Source organism: Paralichthys olivaceus, chromosome 10 (genome assembly GCF_024713975.1).
Source record: "Paralichthys olivaceus isolate ysfri-2021 chromosome 10, ASM2471397v2, whole genome shotgun sequence".
NCBI classification, from domain to species: domain Eukaryota; kingdom Metazoa; phylum Chordata; class Actinopteri; order Pleuronectiformes; family Paralichthyidae; genus Paralichthys; species Paralichthys olivaceus.
The window spans coordinates 6,154,755-6,182,364 of NC_091102.1; the positions used below are offsets into that span (position 1 = coordinate 6,154,755).

Sequence of the window (27,610 nt, forward strand, 5' to 3'; positions counted from 1 at the left end):
AACAAGGCAAGGTGAGGTTTATTGAAGTATTCATGACACTTCCTGTGTGTAGCCCTGGTGATGACAGTCTGAAAACACAGTGATATAAGCACTGTTTAGTAGTCGGGACTCGGAGCACCTGATCTAAAATAAAGACCCTTCACTGACTACAACCAAGTGCTTTACATCAGAAATCGTCAAAATGACATCCTGTCTCCGCTCGATGGAGAAGAAAGGCCAACATTCAGTTTTGGCACTACTGAATAGGCTGAAGAAGAAGAAAACATCATGTAATAATGATTATACAAGTAGATTTTTTTAGTGTCAAGTTTTTACTACCAATATTTGGTATTTTCTTTCAAGCTTTTGCCTTAAAAACCTAAAGAAGGCTGAACAGGTGTAGTGACGAAGGGGTTATCGCATTCAACATAAAACACATCACGGCATGTTTTTTCATTTTTCATTCATCCGTTCACTTTCGAAAAAAACAACAACCACATCTTTGGTTCAATGGTTAATTTCTGTGATGAACAAATACTTTAAGTGAGCAGAAGGAAGGTAGGAAAGCTGTCAGCAGGCGTGTGTCCCACGTATCCTTCAACTGATTTCAAAACGAGTCGTTTGATATGTTTCACTTCCTGAAGCGTTGAGAGGATCCCTGCTGTTCGGAGGCCACCGTTTCTCTATTATTTATGAGAAGTTTGGTGCCAAGTTTTTACAGCGTCACCTCAATTACCACAAGAGCCTTTCACGCCTGATAGGGAACGTCAGGCCGCATTTATCAACCTATCAAACTTAAGAGTCAATTAGCTCGCGTATCTTTGCAGAGAGCAGACAACTGCTGTGGGTATATATGCAAAAAAACACGCGATGACTGCTGAACACAAACATGTTGCATTGCACGGCAGAGAATAAAAGTTTTAGACATAAATGTGTCACCACAACTCGTCACCAAGGACAGGAAGTCTGACAGACGTGAGAAAGTAATTTTTTTTACTTGACAGACATCACCTTGGTTTTAATGTCCGGGGTTTTTTTTTTGAAAGCATGGGCCTGTTTTGCTTTCAATCAAGACCTGGTAATGGTGAGTCAGACACAGAGGTGGGATAAAACAAAACTGAGGAGAGAGCCAGGGACACTCTTTATATTAATATAAACTGTCTGCTCGTTCACTCAGCCAGTTCACTGCTCGTGTTTTGTATCTCTGCAGGAAACTGAAATGTCTTTACATTCTTGCAGTCTCGCTTCTCAAGTAAAATCCTTGAGTTTTACTGCAAGTTTTGTACATGTGACAGAAATCAATGCAACTGCTGATATGCGCTGGGTTCAAATCTCGAGCCAGGCAACTCTAGCTGCTCGTCGTCCCACATTCAGCAAGAGACGTTCTGTCAAATCTCGGGCCGACAGAAACAAAAAGTCATAAAGATTTTCAGAACTGGAGCATGTGATGTAAGCTACATTCAGACGGCCCCTCAACCTTCGTCTGTTTATCAGCGCCTCCTGGGGGAGTGTGAACTCTTGCCTCTGTGGTTCTGCAACGAGGCGACACCACGGTCAGTCACACAGGAAACTGAGAAGACAGGCGACATCACATCCTGCCTAGGCTTCGGAAGAAACACTTCCTCCTTAAAAAGCAGCAAGTGCAAGTACTAAAGACTTGAATCTCTTGTGACGGTGCGGTGCTGAGAAATGAGCTGTGAGATACTGCGGCTGAAGTTTTAAAAAAGAAATATGGAAGACGTGTGCCCAGGTGCCTCTGTGGAGAAAAGCAGAATAGAATATATTCACAATGATCTTTGGAGGGGAATTACATTCACAAATATTTCAAGTGAATAAAAAGGTTATAACAAAGTCATGTGATTAGCCTGAGGCAGAGTTTCCATCACACACACTCACACAAACACACACACACTGTTATTGGCTATACGTTGAACCTGAGGTCCAAAGGATTGTTTGACAGCAGGCACCTTCTGTTCCCTGCTTTGTGTTGCTACTGGTAGTAAATACATGAAGGCAGTAGTGACAAAAAGATTTGCAGAGGCAGACACATTGCTCACTTGTGTCAATCACTTAGAAAATGTCCCCGTGATTACCAAGAGATGTGAATAGGGAGGGATGTTGTGCATCTCACCTCCAAACTGGCAGTGAAAAAGATGAACAGCAGCCCTGGTGGAACAGTCTGTTCGCTAATGTGACTGAAACCATCCTCCCACCACTCTTATTATCTGCTGACGAACAACACCTATATATTTTTCCATACAGGCTGCGCTTCTCGGATCAGCCATCGCACATTTACAAGACGCCGCCACCACCACTGCTCTTGTTCGGCAGCAACAGCAGCACAACAAGAGCAGAGGAGCTGAGCAGCCCTCCACTTAAGCAGTCTCCGTTTGTTCACTTCAGTTTTTGTTTTCTGAGCGTCTGCCCAGAGCAGCCAGCCAGCCCCCTGGTTGCCATCAGGGCTTCTTGGCTGCAGTTTTGGCTTTCCCGTTGGGTCCTGTTTTGATCTGGGTCATCTCCACATCTGTCAGGGCGTCGGGGGGAAGGCACGAGCGCATGCGTTCTATGGTCTTCTGGTGAGCTGCCCTCTCCTGCTCCAGAGAGCGAATCGTGTGCTTCATTTTGCTCTCCCGAGAAAGGAAGTTCTCCACGCTGGTCTCAAGCGTCTGGATCTTCTGCCGCGCAGCCTGGAGGACACACACCATGTACCTCAGTAAATTTCAGGGGGTGATACAAAGATTTTCAACCCAGCAGCAACTAGCAGTGTGACTTTGTTCTTTATCCTATTTCAAAATATCGACAATAAAGTGCAACCAAAGAAGACTGTCGTTAACGTAGAGGCTTGTGTTGATAAAGAAACAAGTTGAAATCACCAGGATTCTAAGAGTCTGTTAAATTTTCTTTGTCTGATCAGAGATCAGCTCTGTGACCTTCATTAATATGCAGACTGTGCATGGATCTACATGTCAGTGATCAAAGTGACATAAGAATATTTGGATATCTAAAGCAGTAAATTCCTTTGTCTCTCTATCACTTTCATTGTTTTTAATTTATGTTTTAGCGCCATCTACGGGCAGTCTGAGACACTACCCGTGGCAGCTGTGGAGGATGTGTAAACTCACCAGTTCATCAAAAGAGGGAAATCCCCACATTTACTCATAACTTCTCTCAGTGATGTAGCTTTGAAATAAAATACACTATTTCTAATTTTGTTTAAATAACCTGCTGCTGTTTCCCAAAATCACTGGTGTTGGTGGCAGATAAAAAAGATTTATGTTTCTCTTGATTACCTGAAGTTTTTCTAGAAGGTCCATGTTCTGTTTCTTCAGCTGAGTGTTCGTCTTTTCCAGTTTGTCGAGCCGGTCAGAGTCGTCGGGCAGCGGTCCGGCCTCGATCATCTCATCCTGAAGGACGTGGTACTCCACCTCGTATGTATGAAGCTGCTTGGAGATGTCCATCTCCATTACCTGGTCACACGGGGAGACAGACGCCATCAAGCAATGAATCATTATAGACCATGATATTATAATGTCCAAGGAAATTTGTTTATTTACATCGCCCAGCTGACGTTAACCACCCCGACCCGAGTATGAATATCATTTTGAATTTCTTTCCCCATGCCAAGCCCGTAGGGTCCTGACGGGCTCGGGTCCAGTATCCACACTCTTGCACACGAGCAGAGCATCTCTCTCCTATATACTGTCAATACACATTAAATATAAATGCTGATAATTAAGTTTTATTTGCACTAAATCTGAAAATAAAAAGCCTCATATGTCGTTTTGATCGTCTCTCCACTGTGCAGCATCGGATCTGACAGAGCCAATGAAGAGTATCGACTAAATAGGTTTATTGCTTTGTTTTGAAATTGATTCAGTTTAACTGCACTGTAAGAATATTATCAGTTGCATTTTCCACCGTCTCAAGACATGAGCAGCTTTTAACCGGTGGCAAATCATGCAGCGTGGATTACCCTGACACGGCTCACTGGGCTTTATTGTTGGGAAACCTGAGAGCGTATTTCATATTAACTTTGCACTTTGTACCTTTGCAATGGTCTGCTCCATCTGCGTCTGAGTGAGGTTGGGAAGTGTAGTTTTCAGATAGTCCACGATGCTTTCAAAGCCGTCGCATTCCACTATCTCCCCCTCATGGCTGCTCAGCAGACAGAGGGCCACTTTAAAGATCACTTCAGTCCCCTGGGCAAACACAAAATCTGAAGAAAGACACAAAGACACAAAAATAAAAAAATAATATTTCACCCATTTCACCTTTAAGTTTGTACTTGTTACAAGGCTGTTTAAATATAAACCTCTTGTATTGTGCTGACAAGCATTTGTGTGTGTGTGTGTAAGGAAACACAGGAGCCATTGTTCTAAAAATATACCGAAGATGCGGGACACAAAGCCGAGGGGGAACTGTGAGGCGAAGAGGGTGAGGAACCACGGCGCGGCGTAGAGGCTGGGGCAGATCTCGTGCTCCTCGAAGTGATTGTACAGCTCTCGGTGGTAGTCATGCAGCAGCCTGGAGAGCTGGTACATCTGAACCTGGGAGAACACGGACAGTGTGCACAGACATAAACACAAAAACCGAATACCACACATACAGGTCAAAACATGCTCGGCTACAAAAACTGGAAAATCTGGATCAGCAGGACAGAAGAGTTTAAAGGGCAATCTGAGAATGATACTTGCAGTCAAATGAACCTGTGTCATGTTTTTTGTTTTTACAGACTTGCTCAGACACATACCAAGGCCAAGAATTTGATGAGTTGTACTGACACTCTGACAACTCTGACAGTGATCAGGCAGCAATGAAATGCACAGCAAACAGAAACGAGAAGCAGAAGTGAGGTCGAGCCACACTGTTATCACTCTTACAGTTTCCTCGTAAAGTTTCCAGATATAACAAGAGTAATACCTCCACGTCCTCGTATTCAACCAGTGAACAAAGAGAAAAAACAAAACAAAAACGTCCCCCGTTCTTTGAGAAAACTTTAACTGCGGCTTTGCTGGGAGAAGCAGGATCTGGCAGCGCGGCTAAATGCTTACCTGACGCAGATTAAACATTACCACGCCTGCCGAGGATTTCAGCCCAGTGAGCTGATGTTTAACAGAGGCTAACAGAGCAGGCAGGTGTGGTTTCAAGAAGAGGTGGAGACACTCCACTACTGTTTGCTGTGGATAACTAACAGCCCACAGAGGTGAGGGAGGCGTGCTGGGCTCTTTACAGCAGGCAGATGAGAGATAAAAACTCAAAGTGCAGTAAGAGTCCAGTAAATAGGTTATAAACTTACATACAGGACTAGAACGGCACTCAGTGGAGCACAGAGCTCCACCAGAGCCTGACTGTAAATTCAAACAAGCCTTATAAATAAGGCACATTACATAATCTCAGCTACACATTGGTGGTAGTTACAGGTTTGTAGCTCCTTGAAAACCAGAATGAAACTATATGAAACCACATTTAAATCTGCTAGATACATATTTTTATTTGGACCTGCACTAACTTTGACACTCACAGATATCAGTTTTTCTTTCCATCAAGATTCATGAATTATTCCCTTGGAAATCAGTGAAAATGTCAATAAAGCACTAACTAAAGGATTTAAATTGCACTTTCTTTCGATAGTTTTGATGTAATCCTGCTGACAAACCAACCAACAAACAAGAAACGACAACATAACCTCCTTCGCAGAGGTGATAACATTTTACGTGTAATTCCAGTACTTTTAAACCTAAACCCTATTTTTATAATGTAAATGGAACCTATAAAAACATTTGAATTATCACATTTTGAATTATCACCTCCACCAACACTGCGACAGAGGCAAAAATAGCCAGAGGACCTTTTGTGGGCAGTCGCACAGTTGAAAAAGAAAAAACAAATTTCCAATTAAATCACTATGTGCTGACTCTTTACATGATTATATATATATTTTATAATAATGTATAATTCTGAACTCCAATGCTTACTTTACTCTGCACATTTTTTTCAAAAAGAAAAATAGCAATACTGGTGAAAATATACGTTACTGTTTAATCTCTTTAGCCTTTAGTCCTAATTTTGCATCTTTTTTAGAATCCAGGTGGCTTCAATGTTGAGTGAATTAATCCTTTCACATGAACAAGAGGACAGATGTTAATCAAACAGTTTATTTTAAAAAAGTCTGTTGAAAACAATACATATCTTAAACCCTGAATTATCTTGCAGGAGTGACATGTGGGAGTTTTGTTTCCACAGAGTAATTCATAAAAATCGAACACACCGTTAAAGAAGCCCATCCATCCACTGACCTGCAAAGAGACCATGTCGGGTCTGTACTGTCGCCTGATGCCGAGGTCGTACATCAGGAACTTCAACATGTCAAAGGCCTGCTCTTCACTCATGTGCAGCAGCAGGACTCCAGCCACAAAGCTGATTCCCTGGCAGTAGCCAACCTGTGCGGCACAGAGAAACCATTTTTCATGACGCACCCGACACTGTGGCCTTACAGTGATTTACTGCGGGCAACAGGATCACAGTGTGTACCTCTGTGTCCAGCAGAGAGTAGGCTTTCAGGAGGTTGTAGAGCGAGAGCTGCCCTGCTCCCAGCTGGGCTGAGAAGTACTGGTGGGTGGGGAAGGTCCTGCCTGAGGAGGGGGACACAAGATATTCACTCAATGTTCCTCAACAGTTTCATATAATAATCCTATGACACCTTCAGCCAATAATACGATTTTTCTATTTTATAGAGCTGAGGCTGAAGTTCGTCCTTATTTATAATCGTGTGCACACCTAGATCCACCAGAATGGCGTGCTGCTGTGCGGTGAGCTGCTTCAGGAGGTCCTGGTAGGGTGTGTCCGGGCAGTGCTGACGCTGGGGGAGTCTGTGATGCAGACGGTACTGATGGGAGAGGAGCAGCCAGACCTCCCCACGCCTGCTCTTGGGAATACCTGTGCACAAATACAAAGATTACAGTGGCGGAGTAAGGATTTTTCTAAATTGGGGCCATAAAGGGGGCCTCAGAAGGGTCTATTATATGTCCAACAATGTGCCCCAGGATCCACCTCTTCATATGGTTATTGAAAACCCCACATGTGTTTTGGTACATCAGTAATCACGTCTTCACGTCTCATTCCTCTGACTTTCCTGCACAGAACAACACACGTGCACACACATCTTTCACCTTGGCAGACAGCGTGATACACCTCCTCCTTGTCTTGCAGGACCGTCGTTCGGCCCGGGGCTGTCAGTTTTCTCTCCCACAATGCCTGTGCATCCTTGGAGCACTGGCCCACTTCCTGGTAGTTCAGCTTCATCTTGCGGATGTGCAGCTCATCTCTGCTCGCTGCAGCGCGACAGTCACCCGAAAAAAGAGAGAAGGGGATGAAACAAATGAAAGGAACATATTCAACGTCATTTCGTCAGATAAGATTCTCTTGTCGTCCCAGAAAACCAAGACCAGCAAAGGAGGCCGCACTAGAAAAGCACAAAGTCCTTCTGTTTTGTTTTTTTATGCCTTAGTAGCTGAATAACAACATCTTACGTCACCAGTTGCCATGGGAAGACTACACAAGCCACAATATCCACATTAACATCAACATCTTTATTAAGTTGAAAACATGATGGAGACGCGAAGAGAGATACAACAAAAATACCATAAAGCACAATCTTCCCTGAACATGCAAACAATATTTAAAAACCAACACCCAGAATCATGCAAACCATCTGACGTCCATCCCAAGAGCTCCTTCTTATATCTCTTACCTTCTATTGAAAAGTGTTATTCACAGTTAGGTTCTCAGACCAGCATTGGTGTCACAGTAGCAAACAAAAGGAAAAAGATGTGTTGGTACAAAGAATCATAAAGACGACAAGCTAATATAAAAACGTAGATAATCAACTTCTCCACATCTTCTCCCTATTCCTGCTCTTCTTTTTAACTTCCTGTTAGGAGGAATTGTAGGGGGGGACTGGAGTTGACCATTAATATCTTGAGCCAGCAGAGGGCAGTGTTTTTTACAAATGGTGCTGTGTAGCATGTCCTTTTATTGAAGTCTGAAATATTAACATTGTTACACAGGTTTTCCCATGAAGAAGAGTTGGTTTCATGCACTTCATCCACTGAATTCATGGATGTTTGAGTTTCTGCATGTGTTCAAATGTGTGTCACTGTGTAACACCACAACCAGCAGCATTTCACTTCTGACCATGAACAGAAATGAAAAGTTAAAGGCTTCTGTCCCCGTCCACACTCATAAAGCCTCAGTTAGCAACAAGACTTTAAGTGTGAGAGCGTGTCGTGATGAGTGAGTGGGAAAGTTTAATGGCTGTAATAAATATCTTCACAGGCAGATACATCAACAGTGAGACCCAGTGTGAGCAGCCGCAGCCTCATGACACAGAGTGGAAACCACCAGTGTCTGCACATAAACAAATGCACTGAACATCAAATAATCCAATCACAACAAGACTGCAGACATTGTGTTCCTCCTGTTTGTTGTTCATGTGACCTCGTGTTCTCATAGTTATTATGTGCACAGTAATGACTGATGCTTACCCTCCAGTCTCTGGTTCTCTTTCTCCATGCGCAGCAGAAGGATCTGCTGGTGGATGGCGGTCTTCCACAGGGTCCGGTAGTCGGCGGCCATCTTCTTAGGCCGCTCCCCGGACAGCGGGACCCCCGTCGACGGCAATGGACGCCCCAAAGGGTCCAGACCGGAGACCAAGTTGCGAGGAGAGAGAGGCAGCAGCTCCCTGGCATCGGAGTGATCTACAACACAACAAGCATAAAACATCAACAGAGAGTATTACATTATCATTTGTTTGTTTTGTTATTGAAAAAATAGTTTTGGGGGATCACTGGTGGAATGGTCTGTTCTATTAAAGGGGAAACACTGTATAATTTGTGTAAAGCTCTTTGGATACAGACAAATAAAATGCAAACCTGTCTTTGGGGCATATGAGGACAGGAGCTTTATTTATTTTAGGTTGTTCAGACTCAGTTGTTGTTGTTGAAAACACGTCACCAGATTCTTTGCAGCATCGTCACTTTCATTCTAATTTGTTTGAACCTAGTGCATCACTGCTCTGTTTAAAAGAGCGATAACTAGAAAATGAAATCAGAAAAAGCAAGACTTGGTTTGCCAACATGTTTTTAGATTAGATGATTTTAGGTTTCTCTATGACTCCCTGGGTACGCTGAAAGCCTAATGAACAGGTCATGGGAACAGGGAGGAGGATCAGTTTCACAAGCTCCTTCGTCAGTGTTTTTCCTACAACGAAGAAGTGTGAAAATACTTTTTCTTTCTACTTTTACTGATTTTCACATGAATGCATTTAACAATAAATTGTTATGTTTCAAAAAAAGAAATCAAGCGCTCCTCCTGCCTTCTACTCTTCTATGCACTTGTAGATAATTAAGCGCTAGATATTAGATAATTGTGCATCATGTTGTGTCTCGTCTGAGCTGTTGGAGGGATTGTGTTACCAGACCTTGGTGTTGCATGGATGCAGATGGTTTGTTCATAGGCGAAGCGACCCTCAGGAAGATCCTCTGTCTCCAGGAGACCCTGCGTGGGGTCAGTGTGAGACCTCCGCCTACCGAGTCGTTGCTGCACCCAGACAAGGTCCTCTTCCTGCCCTCCCCATTGCTACGAGAGAGGACGGCAGCGTCAGGTGTCGGCTTACATCAACTGTTCTTTAGCCCTTACTTACTTACTTACACACACACACACACACACACACACACACACACACACACACACACACACACACACACACACACACACACACACACACACACACACACACACACCTAATCTCTGACACAGGAAACCTTATACAAGCTTCTCATCAAAGCTGATGAGAAGCGGTCGGGATGAATCTTAAACATACTGAAACACATGTGCCAGGTATTGACTGATTCCCAGTGCCCATGTTAATGAAGCAGCAGTTCACAGTTAGTGTGTAACAGGACGACAAACATCTGCCACAGCTGAGGCACATGCAGGCGTTTCCGTCGTCTGCAAGAGAAGTTGCTTCTATTAGTAATCAAGAAACCTTGGTGAAGAAGCTGGTGGGGTTACTGTTGCTGTGTGCAGAGCTTGAATTTAAAATAAATAGGATTAAGCAAAACATTTGGTCAGAGCTCAGTCGAATCTTAAAGGGACAGTTTTGATGGTGCAACCACAACAGCCATAGTTAAGTGTTTTTCTTACATGTGAGTGAAGTCAAACTGCTATTTGCATCCTTCAAGTGTGCTGCTTTCAGTGAATGAGTCAGGAAGTTAAGTAACATACAGCTCCACTATTATGCATATTAGCAATCTTTACATTTGTGGTATATTAAGAGTCAAGTCAAGAAAAAGCACAGGGACAAGAGAAAGAAAACATTACATTCTTTTTGCAATGACGAGTCAATGAAAAGTGAACCATGTTTGTTATTTTATGCATTTGTATGAATAAATACGTTGAAGTGTTGGCCACTAAATATGGTTTATCTTGAAGACTAACATAAATAGTTTAAAATGTTCTCAAGAAATTAAATCATTTATATTTTCAATAATTTCCTTCTGTTAAAGAAACAAGGTTTTTGTGTCACTCACTGAAGTAAACTTGATTGTTACAGTAGATACAAAGCTCGGTCAGCACACAAGTGTCCGTCTGATCATGAGGAAAAACAGGAAGTGACCTCTCGTTTAGGGAAAATGTCACTGACACAACAATTTTCTGCACAATTTTCTGTCCTGCACATTCACCATGCATTACCTCATATTGTGTTTTTCTGTCAGTCAAGTCAGGAAGAATGTCCCGGGGCTAAATTTATAGTGCAACAGAAAACTAACCTCCTTGCAAACATGTTGATATGTTCATAATTAAATACCCAGCAGGTCAAGGCTTTGCAACATCTTGTCTTGTACACCTGCTTTTATTCATCTTCACAGGAAGCGTGCACTGAAAAAGACTTTCTGCTTTATCGATTAAAAAAGCTCAGGACGCTGCACAGCTGTCGTGTGGAAATAACATTTTACAATTGGTCGACTCGGCTGAACCTCATCTATAATGGAAATGTTGACCTTTACTTCCCTGCCATCCACACAGCCAGGCCCTGTGGAGGCAGCGTAAGGAGAGAAGATCTGAACCAGGCACACCACAGTATGTTATGTTTGCCAAACTACTGCAGTCCGACTGATTTATCATCTGCTGATGTGAGCTGTTCACAGATATACTGGTTTTGCCGTTTATGTTTGTCATTTTCTTATTTTACAGAATAAACATGGAAAAGATGTGCATTTATGTTTGTATTTTAAATAAAGAAATATTTAAATTTTCTTAATTCAAGTGCCATAATTTTCATTTAAGGTTGATAATAAAGTTTTAACTAATTACAATAATAATATTAACATCTAAGAATCATTGCCATTTTTTTATAAACTACATATATTAACCAAAATATTGATAATGGTAATTTTTTTCCTTCCCAATATCGGTACCAGTATCAACCTCCAAAAATCCACTTCAGTCTGTTTGTAGATATTATATGAGTTGACTGATTAGTGCAGCTGAACATTGAAAGCAAGCTTTCAAAATAAAACATCACTGAAATGAATCAACATGATGTTTAGTGTAGCAGCTCTACAGCACAGTGAATGCCGGTGGTCAGGAAAAGTGATGGCAAAAGTGTGAAGTGTTGATATTAGAGGCTGTAAATCCAGATTAAAAACAGTTTTGCCGTGCAAACAAAGATTCACGTTCACATGCAAATGCAACAGGAGAGGGAAGTTTATCAGCTTCCCCTTCTACTTCTGAGCGAAGAAGAGAGACGGCGGCTCCAGCTGCAGAGACGATGGAGAAAAACAAGCTGGAAACTTGCGAATAAAAAGTTGCTGGTGATAGACAGGAAGAGAAGATACAGGGACAAAAAAAAAAAAGCTGAGTGTTAAAATGTTTGACAGCCAACATTCCGGCAACGAATAGTCCGTCCCCCCCACCCGTCTCATCTGTCATTTCTCTGGCCGGTGCCCTTGGGTCTAAGCAGGGGGGTTCGTCTGAGCGCCCCCTCTCACCTCTTGAAGCTCCCACTGTCTGCAAGGGAGCTCAGGGAGCCCAGCGAGCCCTGGTAAAAGCTTTTCAGGAAAGTGGGAGCAGAGAAGGAGGAGGGGAGGCTGAAGGAGGCCGAGGACTCGCTCTCCGAAACACTGCGCGTTCTCGAGACGGCCACGGGACTGGGCGAGCCGAACATGTAAATGCGCACAAATGAAAAACAAACATTATACAAAAGAAAAAAGCCTTCTGGTCGAAGCACAGAGGAACTCGTGAGGGATCAAAACAGAGGCAGGAAACGTGTGATGCTATTGTTTAGAGGAGAGCGGAGCAGGAGGTAAAGAGATGAGGACTGATCAAAGTGCTGCAGACAAATTACAACGTCTGTGTGTGCATCAAAGGTCAAATAAATATTTAGTTAGTGACTGAAAGAGAAGCCAACAGGTCCTGGATTCTTCAGCAAAGTTAGCATTAGCCATGTCTTCAAACAAAACACAACAGCTCATCCTTGTGGAAAACTTTTGGCACAATTCACTCAGCAAAACTTCGACTCCTGCAGCTTTTCTAAAGAGAAGCAAATTCTGCATCCCCGAGAAATGGAGAAGAGACTGATCAAACTGTGATGCAAAGTGTCCGTTACCTGCTCTGCAGCAGCTCTGGGGCAACAGACAGCTGCCTGCGGAGCGGCGCCTGTTTGCTCTGACAGGCCGGCTGACCCTCGAAGGAGATGCGTTTCTTCACAGGTGGATGGCTGAAGGTGTGGGCGCGCCGACGGAACTGCAGGCCGGCTTCCGGGTCATCATCGGGGAAGGCGGGAGGAGAACCTGGAGGTGAGTGACCAGGAGACTCCTCATCCTGCTGTGGAAGAGAGAAAGATGTCAGTAAGAGATATTATTAAAATAATGTGTGGTGTGTAATTTTCTGATGTATCTGACTGTGCAGTTAAAAAAACACATAATCAAACCCAAATTAAAATATTCAGTTCTACATGAAAATCATTCGATGTGTCTAAACACAAACCACACACAGCGAGAAATTCAGTTCCAGCGTCAGATCCTCGAAGCCAAACAACACACAGGTCTGCACTCACCAAACCAATGAAACCCCACAGCCAGACTCATTCCAGGTTCAACTTTCCACTCAACAATGTCGCCTCACGCCTGGCAGTACACAACTCCCACATCTATTGTATTCTAATGGACGGCGTCCTGTGACTCAAGGCAACACACGCCATTGGTGGGGAGGGTGTCTGCAACTCAACTCTGCATGAAAACCCTTCAATCCCCTCCCATCATGCTTTTAGAGACCGCCCACTCCACTCCACCACATGATAGGAGACACTCAGAGACACATTGTGCAGCTTCTATCAAAATACATAGAGAAATAAAAATTGCAGAAGGTCTGCTCATCTGTTGCACCGTCAGCTGACTGTCTTTGTTTTTATTATTGTAATTTGAGGAAGCTCCGATGAGACGAAGTGGCTCAGACACTCGTGCAGCGCGTTGTGCTGTGTGACACAGCAAAGAAGAGGAAGCAAAGACATACACGGCTCAGCAGATGCAGAACTGCATATCCTGAATTGTATTTCCTGGTGGACCATCGACATCCTGACACAAACCTCCAGATGACAACTCACTCACTTTATCACAACAAGGCAGAATATAACAAAGATGAGCCATGAAGCCGTCGAGTCCCTGCACACATATTGTGCAATGTAATAATTGTTGATTCTGCATAGAAACAGACGACATCTTCGAGTTGCACAGGCTGTGTATGAAATTATCACTGTTTGCTCTTCATAAGTAGGGATGTGTTTGTCAGGGTCTCACTGATAAATCTGTAAAAAGCCAGAGCTGGTGTATCTGGTAAGAAGTGTAGCAGCTTCTTAAAACCCCCCCCATCTCTTCTAGCTGCCACTTGATGGCTTGAGTTGTGAATTGTTTCCCTCACTTGGCGGAAATATGACATAACAAGACAGATGCAAAGTAAGAGTCGTGAAAAGCTGGGAGTCTGTCTGTTTCATGTCTGGGTGCGTTTCACTGATTTAAGCCTCTTAAAAGGGGAAACTCCACAGATTTTACAAATCAAAGACTGTTGACAGTGGGTTTTTTTTCCTCTTCTGGATGTAATATCATTATATTTCTGTATTTCTTATCTATCTTATTCGTCACGCTTTTTGTCACTATTTTCACTAATCAAAGGTACAGTGTGAAATTGGCACAAATTGAAATATAAAATAATCCTCATGATGTTTTCACGAGTGTGTTTCATCAAAAATGTATGAATTGTTGTTTTCTTTACCCTGGAAAATGCCCTTAAGAGATCTCACAACACTAAAGAAAGTGAAAAATTAATCCTGGATCCACCCCGACCGTTTCTCAGCTCATAATTTTATAAACCATTAACCGTGAGTCTGATGCTGTTGTGAGGGAAATCGGTGCAGTACTCTTAACCCCATCATGACTGACAGGGAGTCTCATGACTGAGTCTGTGGGACAACATCACACCTTCACTGCACATTCTGCACAGCAGTGACACAGTGGAACCAACGACACCAAATGGTTCACTGACACTTCTGTAAACACACAAACCCCCCCAATGCTGCACGAATCTGTCTTTAGGCCGACGCAGATTCAACAGGAAAACTGTGTGAGATTAAAATCATGTGTGAGAACGGCTCTGTTGGCCGCCTCCCTCTGCTGACATTGATAAAAGTGAAAGAGTTGAATGTGACAGCTGGAAGATGAAATGCTTTTAAAAGCCTCTGAGCTAAAGGTGAAAATTCCCAGAGTCCGCTGATTCAAGTTCCCAGAATTCTCCGGTTCCTTCTCGACTGCACTTACTCTGTCGAAGCTGCCGATGCTTCCCATGCTCCCCAAGCGGCCTCGCATCCTGCTTGCACCCTGGTGACAGAGGAGGTTACACAATAAGAAAAAAGGAATAAACAGATAAATAAAAACATGATTTATTAATAAAACATTTTTAAACAACCACTTTCTTTCTGTTCATGACAATATGATTTTCTGGGAGCAGCGATACAGTTAGAAAATCTTCAATGGCAACAGTTAAAAAGGTCACATATATCCTGACTTGATAACATTAAGTCTGTGAGACAATAACAGATGGCAGTAGAGGTCTCAGACTGCCCGCGTTCTTCTACTAGGTAATCATTCTGCTGTCTCACTGGCAGATATGGGTCACCCCAAATCCCCTGGATGACAGTGACACATTAACTGCGACTGATACAAAGACAGAGGAGGACGAGTGAAGGTGCACAGTAACTATCGTCTGTCTGGGCTGAAGAAATAAGAGACGGGGAGAAACTGTGTAGACGACAGCAGGGAATCAAATTAAGACAAGATGTGGGGTCGGGTGAGAAAAGGTGGTTAAGAAAAATAAAACATACCCGTGCAAAGATATTCTCCAGAGAGCTGGTGAGGGAGGTGCGTGCTTTGTTCTTAAGAATGTCGAGTTTGAAGCGACTGCTGGAGGCCGCACCGTCGCCTGCCGCTGCGCTGTTCGCTGCGTTCTGTCAGACGACAACAAAGCACATGAGAGGAGAAAAATCAGCTCAGAAATAATTATTAATATGTGACTAAAATAATTATGTATTATAGTATTATATTTATTCACATGGCTAAGGCAACTGGAAAGAGCCTGAGGCTGATGGTTGTTGGAGTTTTGCCACGTTAGATAACATTTAACATACAACGCCCCTCAGGCCAGATCACAATGAAGTAATAATCCACCAGACCTTCGGATTTCAAACGTCAGGTTTGCAACATGAGACGGTGAATCAATGCATAACCTACTCAGCTCTGTCCAGGAACACTATGCATTCAGTTTTTGGAAACAAAAGCTAGAAAATTGAGATGACATGACAAGGAAGTTCTTATTTTAAATACTTCCAAGGAGGAAGAGAGACACATTCAATTCTTTGTTAAATTATACTCTACAAAAAATACATTCCTGTCACCTCTGAATTTACTTTTCTCAGATTTCAGGTTGCTAAATGTCCTTAAAAAGTCTCTGGTGAAGTTAAGGTAAAACTGCAAATTTTACTCTGGGACTGAGAATCTGTGGAAGGGTCATCTGTGCTATTGCAACAGAGAAATGTAATGATGTGTTTACCTGAGGGGCTTCTCCGATGTGGAGGTGGGTCTTTTGTTTGGTTTCACAGATCTGTCTCAGGTGGAGAATCACCAGCTCATTATCTTCTTGGTCTGACCCGGGCTTCAGTCTCTGTACACATGGACGCACAAACACTCAAAACTCCAGATGTAAAAATGACGCAAGATTTTTTTTTATCAATCCACCACCAAAAAACATGGCACTAGATTTTCAGTAAAAGAAGTGCGCCTTCTCTAAACTTCACCTGAACTCGCTCAAAGACCTCAACCTGTTCTTTGTCCGTCAGGTGGCACAGATATTTTTGGATGGCTAGCTTTGCTCTGGGTGGGTAGAGACCTGCAAACAGAAAAAGGAATACTCTTTTATCCCGCTTCAACTCAGCGAAACAGACCACGCATCAATATATTAATGAGTCAGGCCAGGGAGAGGTGTTAGATGTGTGACTGGGTTCATGTGGCTTAACCTTCAATCCGCTCGCAGAGCTTGTGCAAGTCGTGCATGGGGCAGGCTTCACAGAGCTGGATCGGGGTTTTGTTGCTCTGCAGGGCTGCTGCAGTACTGAAGGCCTGCTTCAGGGTCAGCATCACCTCATCCACCTGACACACACAGTCACACAGAGGACAAGACAAGCTTGGATTTTTTTGTGCAACAAGTCTGATAACATTCCCCAACCAATAAAACAACAGGTGTGGTGCTGACAGGTGAAATTATCCTGCTCTTGTTGGAGCACCAGGTGTGATCGGGGACTAAGAGAAAACGCTGAAGTAATTTTCTTTTATGCCTTCTGTGCGACTCACCAGGGACTCACTGGCACACTGGAAAACGTAGCAGACATAATGACGGGGCCCAGACTCCGACTGGTCCCTGCAGACGAATCCAAAATGGTCGGTCTGTTTGATACCCTGAGTCAAAGTCAAGACAAACAGGAAAATATATTTAAATATACATTACACAGATTACAGATACATTATAGAACATTCTCCATTTTCCACTTTTGATTCAATGAATATAACAACTTCTCTGCTCACACTAGACTCTACATTATCTTTTTGCAGGGAGTGCCTTTAAAGAAATGGGGCTGCATCAGGCAGTAAAAAGAACATATTTCTCCATCACTGATAAAAACGCCATTTGCCATTTGCCAAATTAAGCACTGAACAAAAAAAAAAGCGCTACTGCAGATTAGTGCATCGAGAAAATTACATCAATTTAGTGTGAGCTCATCTTCTGAGTAGAACTGCAGCAGAGACACAAGAGAAAAGCTTTGGGTGTGAATATTAAAACAAACCGACCTGACAGCAGGATGAGATATCTTTGAAGTTCTTCTCCAGCACCACTGTCTTGCTGTCTGGACTTATGAGGTTCACTTCAAAACGCCCCACCTGTGGTCACACACGTTCATGCAAGAGCTGACACATCAACAACATCGTCATACTGTTGGTAGATCATGGGTGTAACTTAAGGCAAAGACTATATATCAAGAGAAGTATCTCATGACAAGGGCTGCGACTATTCCGAGACCTACACACACTCACACACACCCCCAAAAAAAAAATCAAGGTCAACAAGTGTGCACCAACGATTTTTCCCATAATTGACTGCTATGTGGAGTATCATATTGAGCGTTGTGCTCCAGTTTTTAAAATTAGCTCCATGAGGAAATGGGCACGACGCACAAGCCTGCATGCTTTTTCATGAAGTGGCGGCCGCATGGTTTCAGCAGTCGCAAATTCTGCTCAGGAGTTACAGCCTCTTTAACTGCAGCAGTAACACGGGGCTGAGCGAGTCCGTACATAATGACTGCCAGCCACGTGCACATAAAAATGATTTGTGGCTGAGACAAGCTCGCAGGCTGAACTGAACGCATGCAGGGAAGGGTTCAGACAGCAAAACCGAGCGCTGAGGTGAAACAGCGTTTGGTTTTTCTGGTGTGACAAACAGGATCAAGTTCAAAACAATTTATGATGCAAGAAAAAAACAATCTTGTAGACGAAGGAGAATGTTTATAGTTCTGCCTATACACCTCATGTACTGCACATTCTTGGAGCGGATCCAAAGAGAATTACATCACTCAGCCACATGTTTTATTGAGAGAACATTGCTGTGATGATAAATCTCCTCAGAGTCAACGGACTGGAAGTCTACAAACAGCAGGACTTAATGATTAGATCATCTCAATGGACCACAACTTTTCTGTAATCAACTTCCTGTACCTGGAAGAGCATGGTGCGGTTCTTGTCTGCGTCAGATGGCTGAACGTGGTTAGGTTCGCTGGCGTGTCTGCGGCGTGTGGGGCCCACGATGACGCCTTCCCCAGGCTTCCTATGCAGACTCCCCGCCAGGCTGCTGCAGCGTGTACGGAACTCCTGAGGTTCCTCAAACCCAGAGTCCTCCAGGATGCACTCGGGGAACGCTCCTCGCAGGCTGCTCTGACTGGTACTGCTGGAGAGGCCTTTACCTGTGCATCACATACATACTGATTTTATATACACTCATATTTGTAAAATGTTAGACATTACTCATAATTGTACACCAGGACACCATAAACCCACTTTGACCATAGTATCACTTGTATGCAACAACGTCTCCTAGTTCAGGATCTGAGTTCTTTACCTCCAGTCACATCCTCCACTCCAGGAACTTCAGGGTACTCCATATTCTCGTTCAGAGCTGAGGAGAGCGGGTCTGCTTCTCCTCCCATGAGGAACTCCACGGGGGATCTGTCTGTGGACCCTCGCTGACCGTTCAGCAGCCGCAGGCGCTTGCGCTCAACCTCGTGCTGACGAAACTTATCAATGCAGTCGTCGATGAGGGTGGACGGAGCCTTCTTGTGCCCAATTGTCACCTGGAATTTATTTTTTAAAATCTGTGAAATGACCTTGTTAAATGTAAATGTACCGAGTAGTTGAACTTGTACTTGATGTACCTTGCCACAATAAAGCACTTCAAACTTCTGGGAGTTGTAAAAAGCCTCGTCTGCTTCCTGTTTGGGCTTGGAATCTTCCTTCAGGGCAGATTTGGACACCTGGCGAATGCTGCTGATCACCTCAGGGACCTGGAGGAAAGACCAAGAGCAACGAGGGGATGTGATGAATAGGAAAGACATTGAAAAGGAAAACGTATAACAAAAGAGAATGGGAAGGGAAGTGGAACCAAATGCCAGGGGATGCAGCTGAATAACACAAGAATCCCAGAACTCAACAAAACTGATGTATCACATTAACAGTAACAATATATTTACCAGGAAAAGCAAAAATAAAAAGACCTTTGCAGCAACTGCACTAGAATCTCTTAAAGGTCCAGTGTGTAAGATTTAGGTTAAAGGGAACTATTAATGTAGAATAATTCTCATAATGTTTTCACTAGTTTGTTTCATCTAAATTGTATGAATTTTATAGTTTTCTTTACCCCAGAAAAGCTCCTTTATATTTAAATACTTTATATTTACATTGAGGGGACCCTCTCTACGGAGGCCGCCATGTTTTTTATATTAGTCCAGACTGAACAAACTAAACACCTTTTGAGTTTTTATGACAATAAAAGGCTACCACAGGTTCTTTTTCATGTTTGGAAGGAGAGGGTGAGGTGAGGGGTGTTCAGCTGCAACGTGCAACTTCAACACTAGATATCACTAAATTCTACACACTGTACCTTTAAATTCAATCAAGCTGCACCAAATCCATACCATCATAGATATCAGTTCCCTAAATGCACCTGATTTTATTTCATCAAGATGCATGAATTACTCTCTTACTCTTGCAACATTACAGATCTGGACCTGCCCCATGATCTAGATCCACCCCACCAAAATGTAATGGGCTCTTCCCACACTGCATCCTTCCACCGAACTTCGTGGAAATCCATCCGGTAGTTTTGAGAACTCATGCAAACAAACAGACAAACCAACAAAAAACCCAAGGACAGGGATGAAAACATAACCTCTGGTAATAAAATAGTGCCACCATACCAAGACAGACCACGATGTAGACTCAATGTACAAACCAGACACCACAGAACAAGAGAAATATGTTTATATGGCATAAACAAGTCACATGGACGGATTTTATTTTGCAGCTCAGCATAAGATTTGAGTTCGTCAAACAACAGACAGACCAAACACTGGAGTCAGAGGTCGCCGGCCGCCAAGGCAACGAGGGAACACCCACACTCAAAATAAGACAACAAAGACTTGAAGGTCACAGAGCCCGTTTCTGTGCTACTGGCACCTCGTTCAACACCTGCAGGAAACAGTCTCAGCACCAAACAAAGTTTCATCAAAACAAAATACAAGAAAGTAAAGTCTCTCAGAGTGAACTCTTAACAAATCCTCGAGAACTCAGTCAATCCTTCACTCATGAGACACTTTTATAGTTGAGAGTGGAGAGGAAAGGTTCAGAGGACAGGGAGCACTGAATCACTGCGGCATGGAAAATATTTGGCAAGGCAGCTCTAGAAATAAAAAAAAAAGAGCCTGGAAGCAGAGGCACAGCCAAGGTCGGACAAATACTGTGCTTAAGACAACAACGAGCAGTGAAAACAAACAGCGTGCATGTATTGTATCCGATAAGAGCTGCACACTGGCCGCTGTGCAAATATATTCATAATGTGAACTAGGGAGGGAAGTTATGTAACAAAGTAATTCAGAGTTGTGACCAGAACAGCAAAGACGTGAGAGGGCAGACACACTGGAAGAGATGGATTGTGGGAAAAACTAAATAAAATAAGACAACAACAACAAAGAGTGTCCCTGCTGTTCACACAGGTTCATGTGTGAGATCCAGAGATTAAGTGGTTGTCGGTCATACGGCTGCTGCTGTGGCTGCAGGAGCTATTTAAAAAGTCCCCGTTTTCCAAGTCCGGGCCTTCCCAAGGGTTCCAGGCGAGCACGGACAGAGGACTGTATTGAGATGAGGGCGGGGGGGGTGTTAGTGATACAAACTCAAGCCTTCTTTTCTTTCAAAACAAAACTCTGACCTGTGACATCGATTCTCCAAGTGTTAGCTGGTTTCTTTTTTTTCAGGAGTTATTTGAGATATCTCACACAGAGAAAATGTGCGGCAGTAAAAAGTAGACCATTCCCATGTGTTCTAGTTTTGTCCTCAACTTGAAAATCCTGGGCCACAATGTACCTTGTAGAGATATCGTGTCAAGAGAGAAGACAAGTATTTGTTGAGAGATGGAGATGGTACAAGGCCAGGGGCGGATCCCGGGGCAGGGCCAGGGGGGCGCTGGCCCAAGCTCCTGATGTGTGTCTTTGCTCAAAGCTATAGAGCTAACAGCACACAAAGGATGACTTCAATGCTCCTTACTGTCAGTGTGCATGGATGTTGTACATGTGCATTTGTTTGTGGCCCATTTATGGCCTCTGATTTAGGAAAATCCAAGATCTGCCACTGCACAAGGCAGAACCGCCAATACAGGATGGATGGCTGAATGTTTTGAATGAAATATATGGAAGTGTTAACTCACAGAATTGGAGCACAAGACAAACAATGTCGAGAAAGTGAAACACTTACAGGTTTTGTGGAAACAGAGCAATCCAGATCTTTGTTTCTTTGTTCGTTTGGGTTGTTTTGGAAAAGCAATTAAAAAAAGTTTAATTAAAAGTAACGGGAACAAAATAACCTGAACCATGTCACCAGAATGCACAGTGTGAACAGACTGTTTTACTTTGGTCAAGGTAACTCGAAGGCCTTGCTGGCTCGGGAATCACAGCTGCACTGTCTGGCCCCTGCTATCACTGAGGAGGAAAATGAGCGCCGTGTTAGGAACTGCTGGATTATACATGAGTAAGATGACGCCACGGCACCATTTGATCTGATTAATTATTTGTGCATCTCCCCAGTACAGAGCCAGTGAAGGTGTTCACTTTGCGGCTGGAGACAGGCACAGACAGGCAGGAGATCTATTCAAACAAATCCTCCCACCCCAACGTTTCTTCACGCTGTCTAATTTTCTCCGCTCATTGCCAGGCTTTATGAAATGATATCAGTGACACGAGGTCCGGAGCTCCTCTATATCAACACCAGCAGGCGGACACAGCTTTAAGAGCTTAGGAGAAAGCAAACAGGAGGATTGTCCTGAGCGCTGCATGGCTCAGGTCCTGTCAAACCTCCCTTTACAAAAGGCCCTAATAGTGTCTGATGAGACGGTAACAGCAACGTGGTTCTGCTGCTCTTATCAGCAACGTTGAGCCAAACTAAAGGGAAACAGCGAGGTTCCACAGAATCTGCAATCAGGCCCAATTAGACTTCTCTCAGACAAACAGGTTATCACTGTGTCAATACAAGATAAGGGTGAAAACACAGAGACAGAGGAAAGGGAGACAAGTCTGCATGTTGGGTCAGAAGCAATGAAAGATTGAACCCTTTTGAGGTTAAAGGTAATCGATGTTCTTACGCAGCAAATAGAAGATAAAAACTGGTGATTTTGACTTTTTACATGGTTTAATTTGATCTTTTATGATTGTTTGTATGTTGTAATTGTTGCCATCTGAAGCATTTTGTAATGTAGATTTTGAGAAGTGCTTTATAAATAAAGAATATTATTCTCATCATTGTTGCAGGATTGCACAAAAACTGCAGGACAGATTAGCACACAACTTGGTGGAAGGATGTCACATGGATCAGGATAGACTCAATTAAATTGTGCGTAAATAAGTGCAGATCAGGGGGCGGATCCAGGATTTTCAATACTTTCTTTGATTTTCTCAGAATAATTCATGGATCTTGATTTTAGAAAAACAAGCATATTTAGGGGACTGGTATTTATAAGTGTGTGAAATCCAGTGCAGATCCAAACAAAACCCACAAAGGGACTGTTGGGCCTTGGCGGAAGTGTTCGTCTATTGTGTTCAAATCAAAATTTACAGCTGATCTTCATTTGCGAAATAAAATTCTTGTACAAAGTTACAGTGAACTTATGTGTTTATGTGTTCGCGTGAATGAATAGTGCTGCTTCAGTCCACGTGATTCAAGTGCCTGCAGCTCTTTGAGGATTGTTTCTGAAGGCAGCTTCCTGCTATCAAATATTTGTATGTGAACCTCACCGCAGCTACAGTGTGACGTCCCCACACCTGCCCTGTGCTTTTCCATGCACCTCAGGACAAACTGGGCGCCTTGATTGACAGAGTCTTTGTTTCCCAACTGAAAACAAAACAAGTCAAAAGCTCTCGTGTTGCCTTAACACAGGATCAGAGCTCCCAGGCCAAAGGTAATCGAATGGAAAAGACGCGGCCACATCACCTGCTCCGGCGCAATACATGTGAGCACAGGTGTGGCAAAGAACAGGCTGATCCAGAGAACAGAAGAAAAGGCATGTTTGGCTTTGTGTCTCACAATCACACAGATCTAGAGAGAGAGCAGGACTTCTTTTTTTTTTTTACCTCACCTTAGCTCAATGGCAAATAGTTGTTTCCCAAATTCAGCTTTGGAAAAGTCAAGTGCATTGCTGTCTGCTCATGAAGGTGTCCCCCTGTCACTACGTGTCGCTGGATGACAAACAGCGCTGGCGAGTCAGCCGAGGGTCACGCAGGGAGAGATTCCTCTGAGGTCCAGTTCCAAGTCTGAGCAGAGGTGGTGGCTCACACCGTGCAGGAACACACTGGGTATTACCAGCAGACAAGGGAACTGAGCTGAGTCTGTGTTAAATGTGTGCCTGCTGCCATGAAGAGTCTCACTGGGGCTGTGAATTAGTATCTCCGACTCTGAGCCGCAATAAAGGTTGTAATTAAACAATAAATCACAGTGGATGGTTAATGAGCTCCACTAAGAAGTTTTCTTCGTGTGTTTTTTTTTCTCTGTCTTTTGCAGGATTACTCAGAAACTACTGAACCAAACCCATAAACATTTTCTGAAGCAGATCTAAATAAACCTTTCTTTAAAAGGTTAGTCTCACCGAAGGTACGCACTCTCTTCGGCGTTTGATATTTCTCTGGCAGAATACTCTATATGTCCCGTTACCATGGATACACTAATGAAGATTCTGGAGATGGCTGAGCGGCTGCACCTTATCCATAACCAATTCCATCTGGGTCAGAAATATAATATATACAGGGACTGAAGTCACATTTAAAGCTGAGGAAGACAGACTTGATTTTCATCGCCCAACCTTGCAAACAAGGAAACGCACATTCAGTGTTTATAGGCTTCACTTTCTTAGCGATGTTCTTTGTATACCGAGTGTGTCATTTGATTTTACCCTTTCACATCGTGTCACTCATCTTCCCACAGGGTTTGTACAATGTCATGTCAACAGCCAAAAATAGATCTGAAAACAAGCCCGTCACGCAGAAATAAAGTTATAATTTTATAATGTTTTCAGTTGGGGGGGAGATCAAATCCTTAGACGCACAGTGAAAATTTTTGTATTGATACATAATCATATCATCAACACTGACTGGTTGTGTGGCAGCAGTGGGCTGATAGAATAACCTATGCATTCCACATGGTCCACCAAGAACATGTGCCTTGGCTCTGCTGGCTGCCAAACCAGTTTGTGATGCATAATAACACTGGATGAGGACATTTTCAAGATGCCTTTCTGACTGCTGTATACAGGAGGAACCGTGGCAGGCGCCTCGAAAGAGCCTCTGCCTCCATCTTGTTGCCTCTTCTGCTCTTGGTTTTGAATATAGCGGATGCACTGTCTCGCGCAGGGCCAACACATACCACAGGAAACATGATACAACGTTGGCATGTTTGAGTTTGATGCGAAAAACGTGGCGCACAACACATGGTACCTGTGTGTCAAGATTAAGAGTGAGGGTTTCCTGTTTCACTCAGGAAAAAAAGAAGAACGTGAACACGTGTAGCACGGTGGAGGTTGAGTAACAACAAGTCAAGGAGCATGTTGGCACAAACCCAAACTACATGATTTCTTATATTAACATGAGAGAACATGTATTAAGCATTGATTCTACTGAAACTCTCTCACACACACACACATCAGTGTCATGCACGTGCAGTATATGACCACAAATCATGAGTGCACATCTGATTTTTCTTACACTGACTCCCAGATTTTTGACTCTTTACCCCATATATCAGTTTATTACCCAAGGCTTGCACGTTGATCAGCATGTAAATGTGCTGACTGAATATTTTGCCATTTGACTTGTTGTCATCACACAGAACAGGCAGAGACGTCTGATCCCCTGCACAAGGGGGGGAAATACAGGGATGGATTAACTTTGCCAAAATAAAAAATCCAGGGTGTTCATCCTCACTGACCGGTGGCCTAAATACTTAATACCAAAGCAAACATGTTTGGGCTATTGACTAATCTACTGTGTTTGAGATTAAAATGTCACAGTTGTGACCTCAAGGACATTTTTTTTCTTTCTGGCTTTGTTATGTGTTTACACTGAAAGAGGCAGGGCTGTGTGTGTGTGTGTGTGTGTGTGTCTGTGTGTGTGTCTGTGTCTGTGTGTGTCTGTGTGTGTGTGTGTGTGTGCATGGGTGGGCCTCAGTGTGACACCATGTTGATTTATAAGAGTTTTAAACTGAAAACCCTCAGAGATGCAAGAAAACATTGACATGATAGAGAGATACTGTAATTTGAAAATTTGAGCAGCGTGTGTGGGGTCATTAAAACTTCATTAGCATAAGACAGAAATAGTTTCCCCACTAATTCTGCACGAGTTTCTCTGTGTGTTTTCCTCGACTGCTCCTGGCACAGCTGCTGCTCTGGGAGTGTTGTGGGGTTATTTCTGGGCGCTGGAACAGGCCCGACCTACCTGGTTGGGGTCGCCGGCCTTGAAGACGTGACAGGACATGTCTGACTCGGGGTTGTCCGGCTGGCCCCGCAGCAAATAGGCGAAGTAGGTGAGATCGTTGCTGTTGTGGATGAAGCGAGAGATGAGCTGCGCTTTGTGCTCGAAGATGAACACCGAGGAGTTGTTGCTGCTGGACGGGACGCACCGCACGAAGGGGGGGTTGAGCACCAGCTGGACCTCTCTGGGCTGCACCACGGGGCCGCAGTCGCCCCTCTCGCCTCGCCGCCGGATCTCGGCCACCAGCCACGGCAGCATGGGCAGGGTGGTGCGCCTGTCCAGCGAGGACCAGCCGATGTAAGTCAGCGTGAACCTCCCGTCCGACCTCGGAGGACTGTTCTCCTTCTCATCCGGAGCGTCCATGTTTGTCTTTGACTGCTTTGTGGGACTAAAAGACTAGGGTTTAAAAAAAAGATGGCACAGATGGAGCATTCCCTGAGATCACAGCCAGGCGCAGTTGTGGTTAGTTTGCAACAGTTTCCATGTCCGCATCCACAGTGAAAGTTCACACAACACGACGCACAACATGTGCTCGTCCCGATCAGCTCCAGCTCTCCATGTTAGCCAAATCCACCCAAACCGTCCCCGATGGACACTTTCCCTTGCAAGGTTTGTAGCTTGCGCCCCAGCTCCGCTCCTCCACTGTTTGCATGGGCAGGGAGTCAAACGCTAAACAATCCAGTACTGTACCATCTCAGCCAGGCTTGCTTGGCTAAAACGTGGCTCTGGACGTGGCTCCTGTGTAAACACAAGTCGCCCAGAGGAAGTCTGATTTTGTCTTGACGTCGCTCCTGAGCGCGCACAGCGACGCGACGCAATTTTACGCACAGCCTAAAAACCCATTTGCGCACAAAGCTCGTCTGCGCTTTTCGTTTTGTCTGCGATGTCTTAAAAATACTAACACTGATGTTTGTTGGTCGCCAACCTCTCAAGTGTGATCCTTTCTTCCACAGCGCCTCGGAGGTGGAGCGGCTGTCTGCGCGCTGACGACCCGCCCAACCATCCCATGTGCTGGAAGAGTGGGCAGGGCAGAGACGCTGTGTGAAACGTGACAGGACGGAGGCCCCGCCTGTTCTCAACCCCAATAACACAGCACAATAACTGGAAAGTCTCTTCCATGGTAGTGTGGAAAGTGTTTGCAGCCCCCAGGCCACATGGTCCTCCAGGGCCCCCTAGCACCAGGTAACAGCAGGACAGCAGAGGCCTGTTGGAGGCACGATGGTCAAATTCAACACTTCACCAAGAAAGTTCACAAATAACTTGTAAAGTTTTGCTCATTTTAAATCTTAACCTATAAACACAAATCCAACTTTACACTCCTTAAAAAGAATGGAATGTAAATGTGCCAAAGATCTCTGTGTACTGTATTTTGGATTTTTAATTCCATTTATTCTCTGCGTATATGTTCTGTATCATGAATCCATTGTTAATTCTAATTCTGAATTATAGACATTTTTAATTGGTATTTACAGTCTGTATATTTTCTACAGTAAATAAAGACAGGAGGAAAAACCTTCGGCTAATATCTGTTTGTAAGCAGGCGGTGCTGAATCATGGTTTCTGGAAAGCTGTAATCACATCTGATATGCTTCATGCACCAGAGGACTTGCATCTACCAAATGCCATAAATCCACCCATCCCCCAAAATAGTAGCTTTGCCATATATAACCTTCCATCGCTGAGGCAGTTGCCACTAAACCC

General features: G+C 43.8%; 1 protein-coding gene and 1 long non-coding RNA gene across 7 annotated transcripts; one reads left to right on the top strand and one right to left on the bottom strand.

Annotated features, from left to right (window-relative positions):
* tbc1d4 (TBC1 domain family, member 4) lies at nt 1-26,869 on the bottom strand. 6 transcript variants are annotated; one of them, XM_069533678.1, is made up of 23 exons: nt 25,874-26,869; nt 19,064-19,192; nt 18,751-18,982; nt 18,351-18,595; nt 17,430-17,519; nt 16,935-17,039; nt 16,601-16,733; nt 16,382-16,473; nt 16,138-16,248; nt 15,413-15,535; nt 14,850-14,909; nt 12,647-12,864; nt 12,030-12,188; nt 9,458-9,615; nt 8,523-8,735; nt 7,149-7,310; nt 6,757-6,915; nt 6,511-6,611; nt 6,276-6,419; nt 4,367-4,526; nt 4,026-4,195; nt 3,270-3,446; nt 1-2,666 (listed from the first exon to the last, which is right to left on the bottom strand). In XM_069533678.1, the coding sequence occupies exons 1-23, from the start codon at nt 26,270-26,272 to the stop codon at nt 2,436-2,438; spliced, it is 3,771 nt and encodes a 1,256-aa protein (XP_069389779.1). In that variant the 5' UTR covers nt 26,273-26,869; the 3' UTR covers nt 1-2,435. The 6 variants fall into 6 exon arrangements, with proteins under 6 accessions (XP_069389779.1, XP_069389780.1, XP_069389782.1 ...); XM_069533679.1 differs by lacking the exon at nt 12,030-12,188; XM_069533681.1 differs by lacking the exons at nt 14,850-14,909; nt 15,413-15,535; nt 16,138-16,248; ... (6 more) ...; nt 19,064-19,192; nt 25,874-26,869 and adding an exon at nt 13,097-13,236.
* LOC138411944 (uncharacterized) lies at nt 26,066-27,421 on the top strand. The gene is made up of 2 exons (XR_011244438.1): nt 26,066-26,206; nt 26,863-27,421. It is a non-coding gene; the product is annotated as an uncharacterized lncRNA (long non-coding RNA).
* Nucleotides 27,422-27,610: the final 189 nt, after the last annotated feature.

Coding starts and splice junctions, on each gene's coding strand:
- tbc1d4 (XM_069533678.1), bottom strand. CDS start 26,272: ATGGACGCTCCGGATGAGAAGGAGAACAGTCCTCCGAGGTCGGACGGG. Junction 19,193..25,873: donor AGGCCGGCGACCCCAACCAG/GTAGGTCGGGCC, acceptor TCTTTCCTCCAG/GTCCCTGAGGTGATCAGCAG. Junction 6,420..6,510: donor ACTCTCTGCTGGACACAGAG/GTACACACTGTG, acceptor TGTGCCGCACAG/GTTGGCTACTGCCAGGGAAT.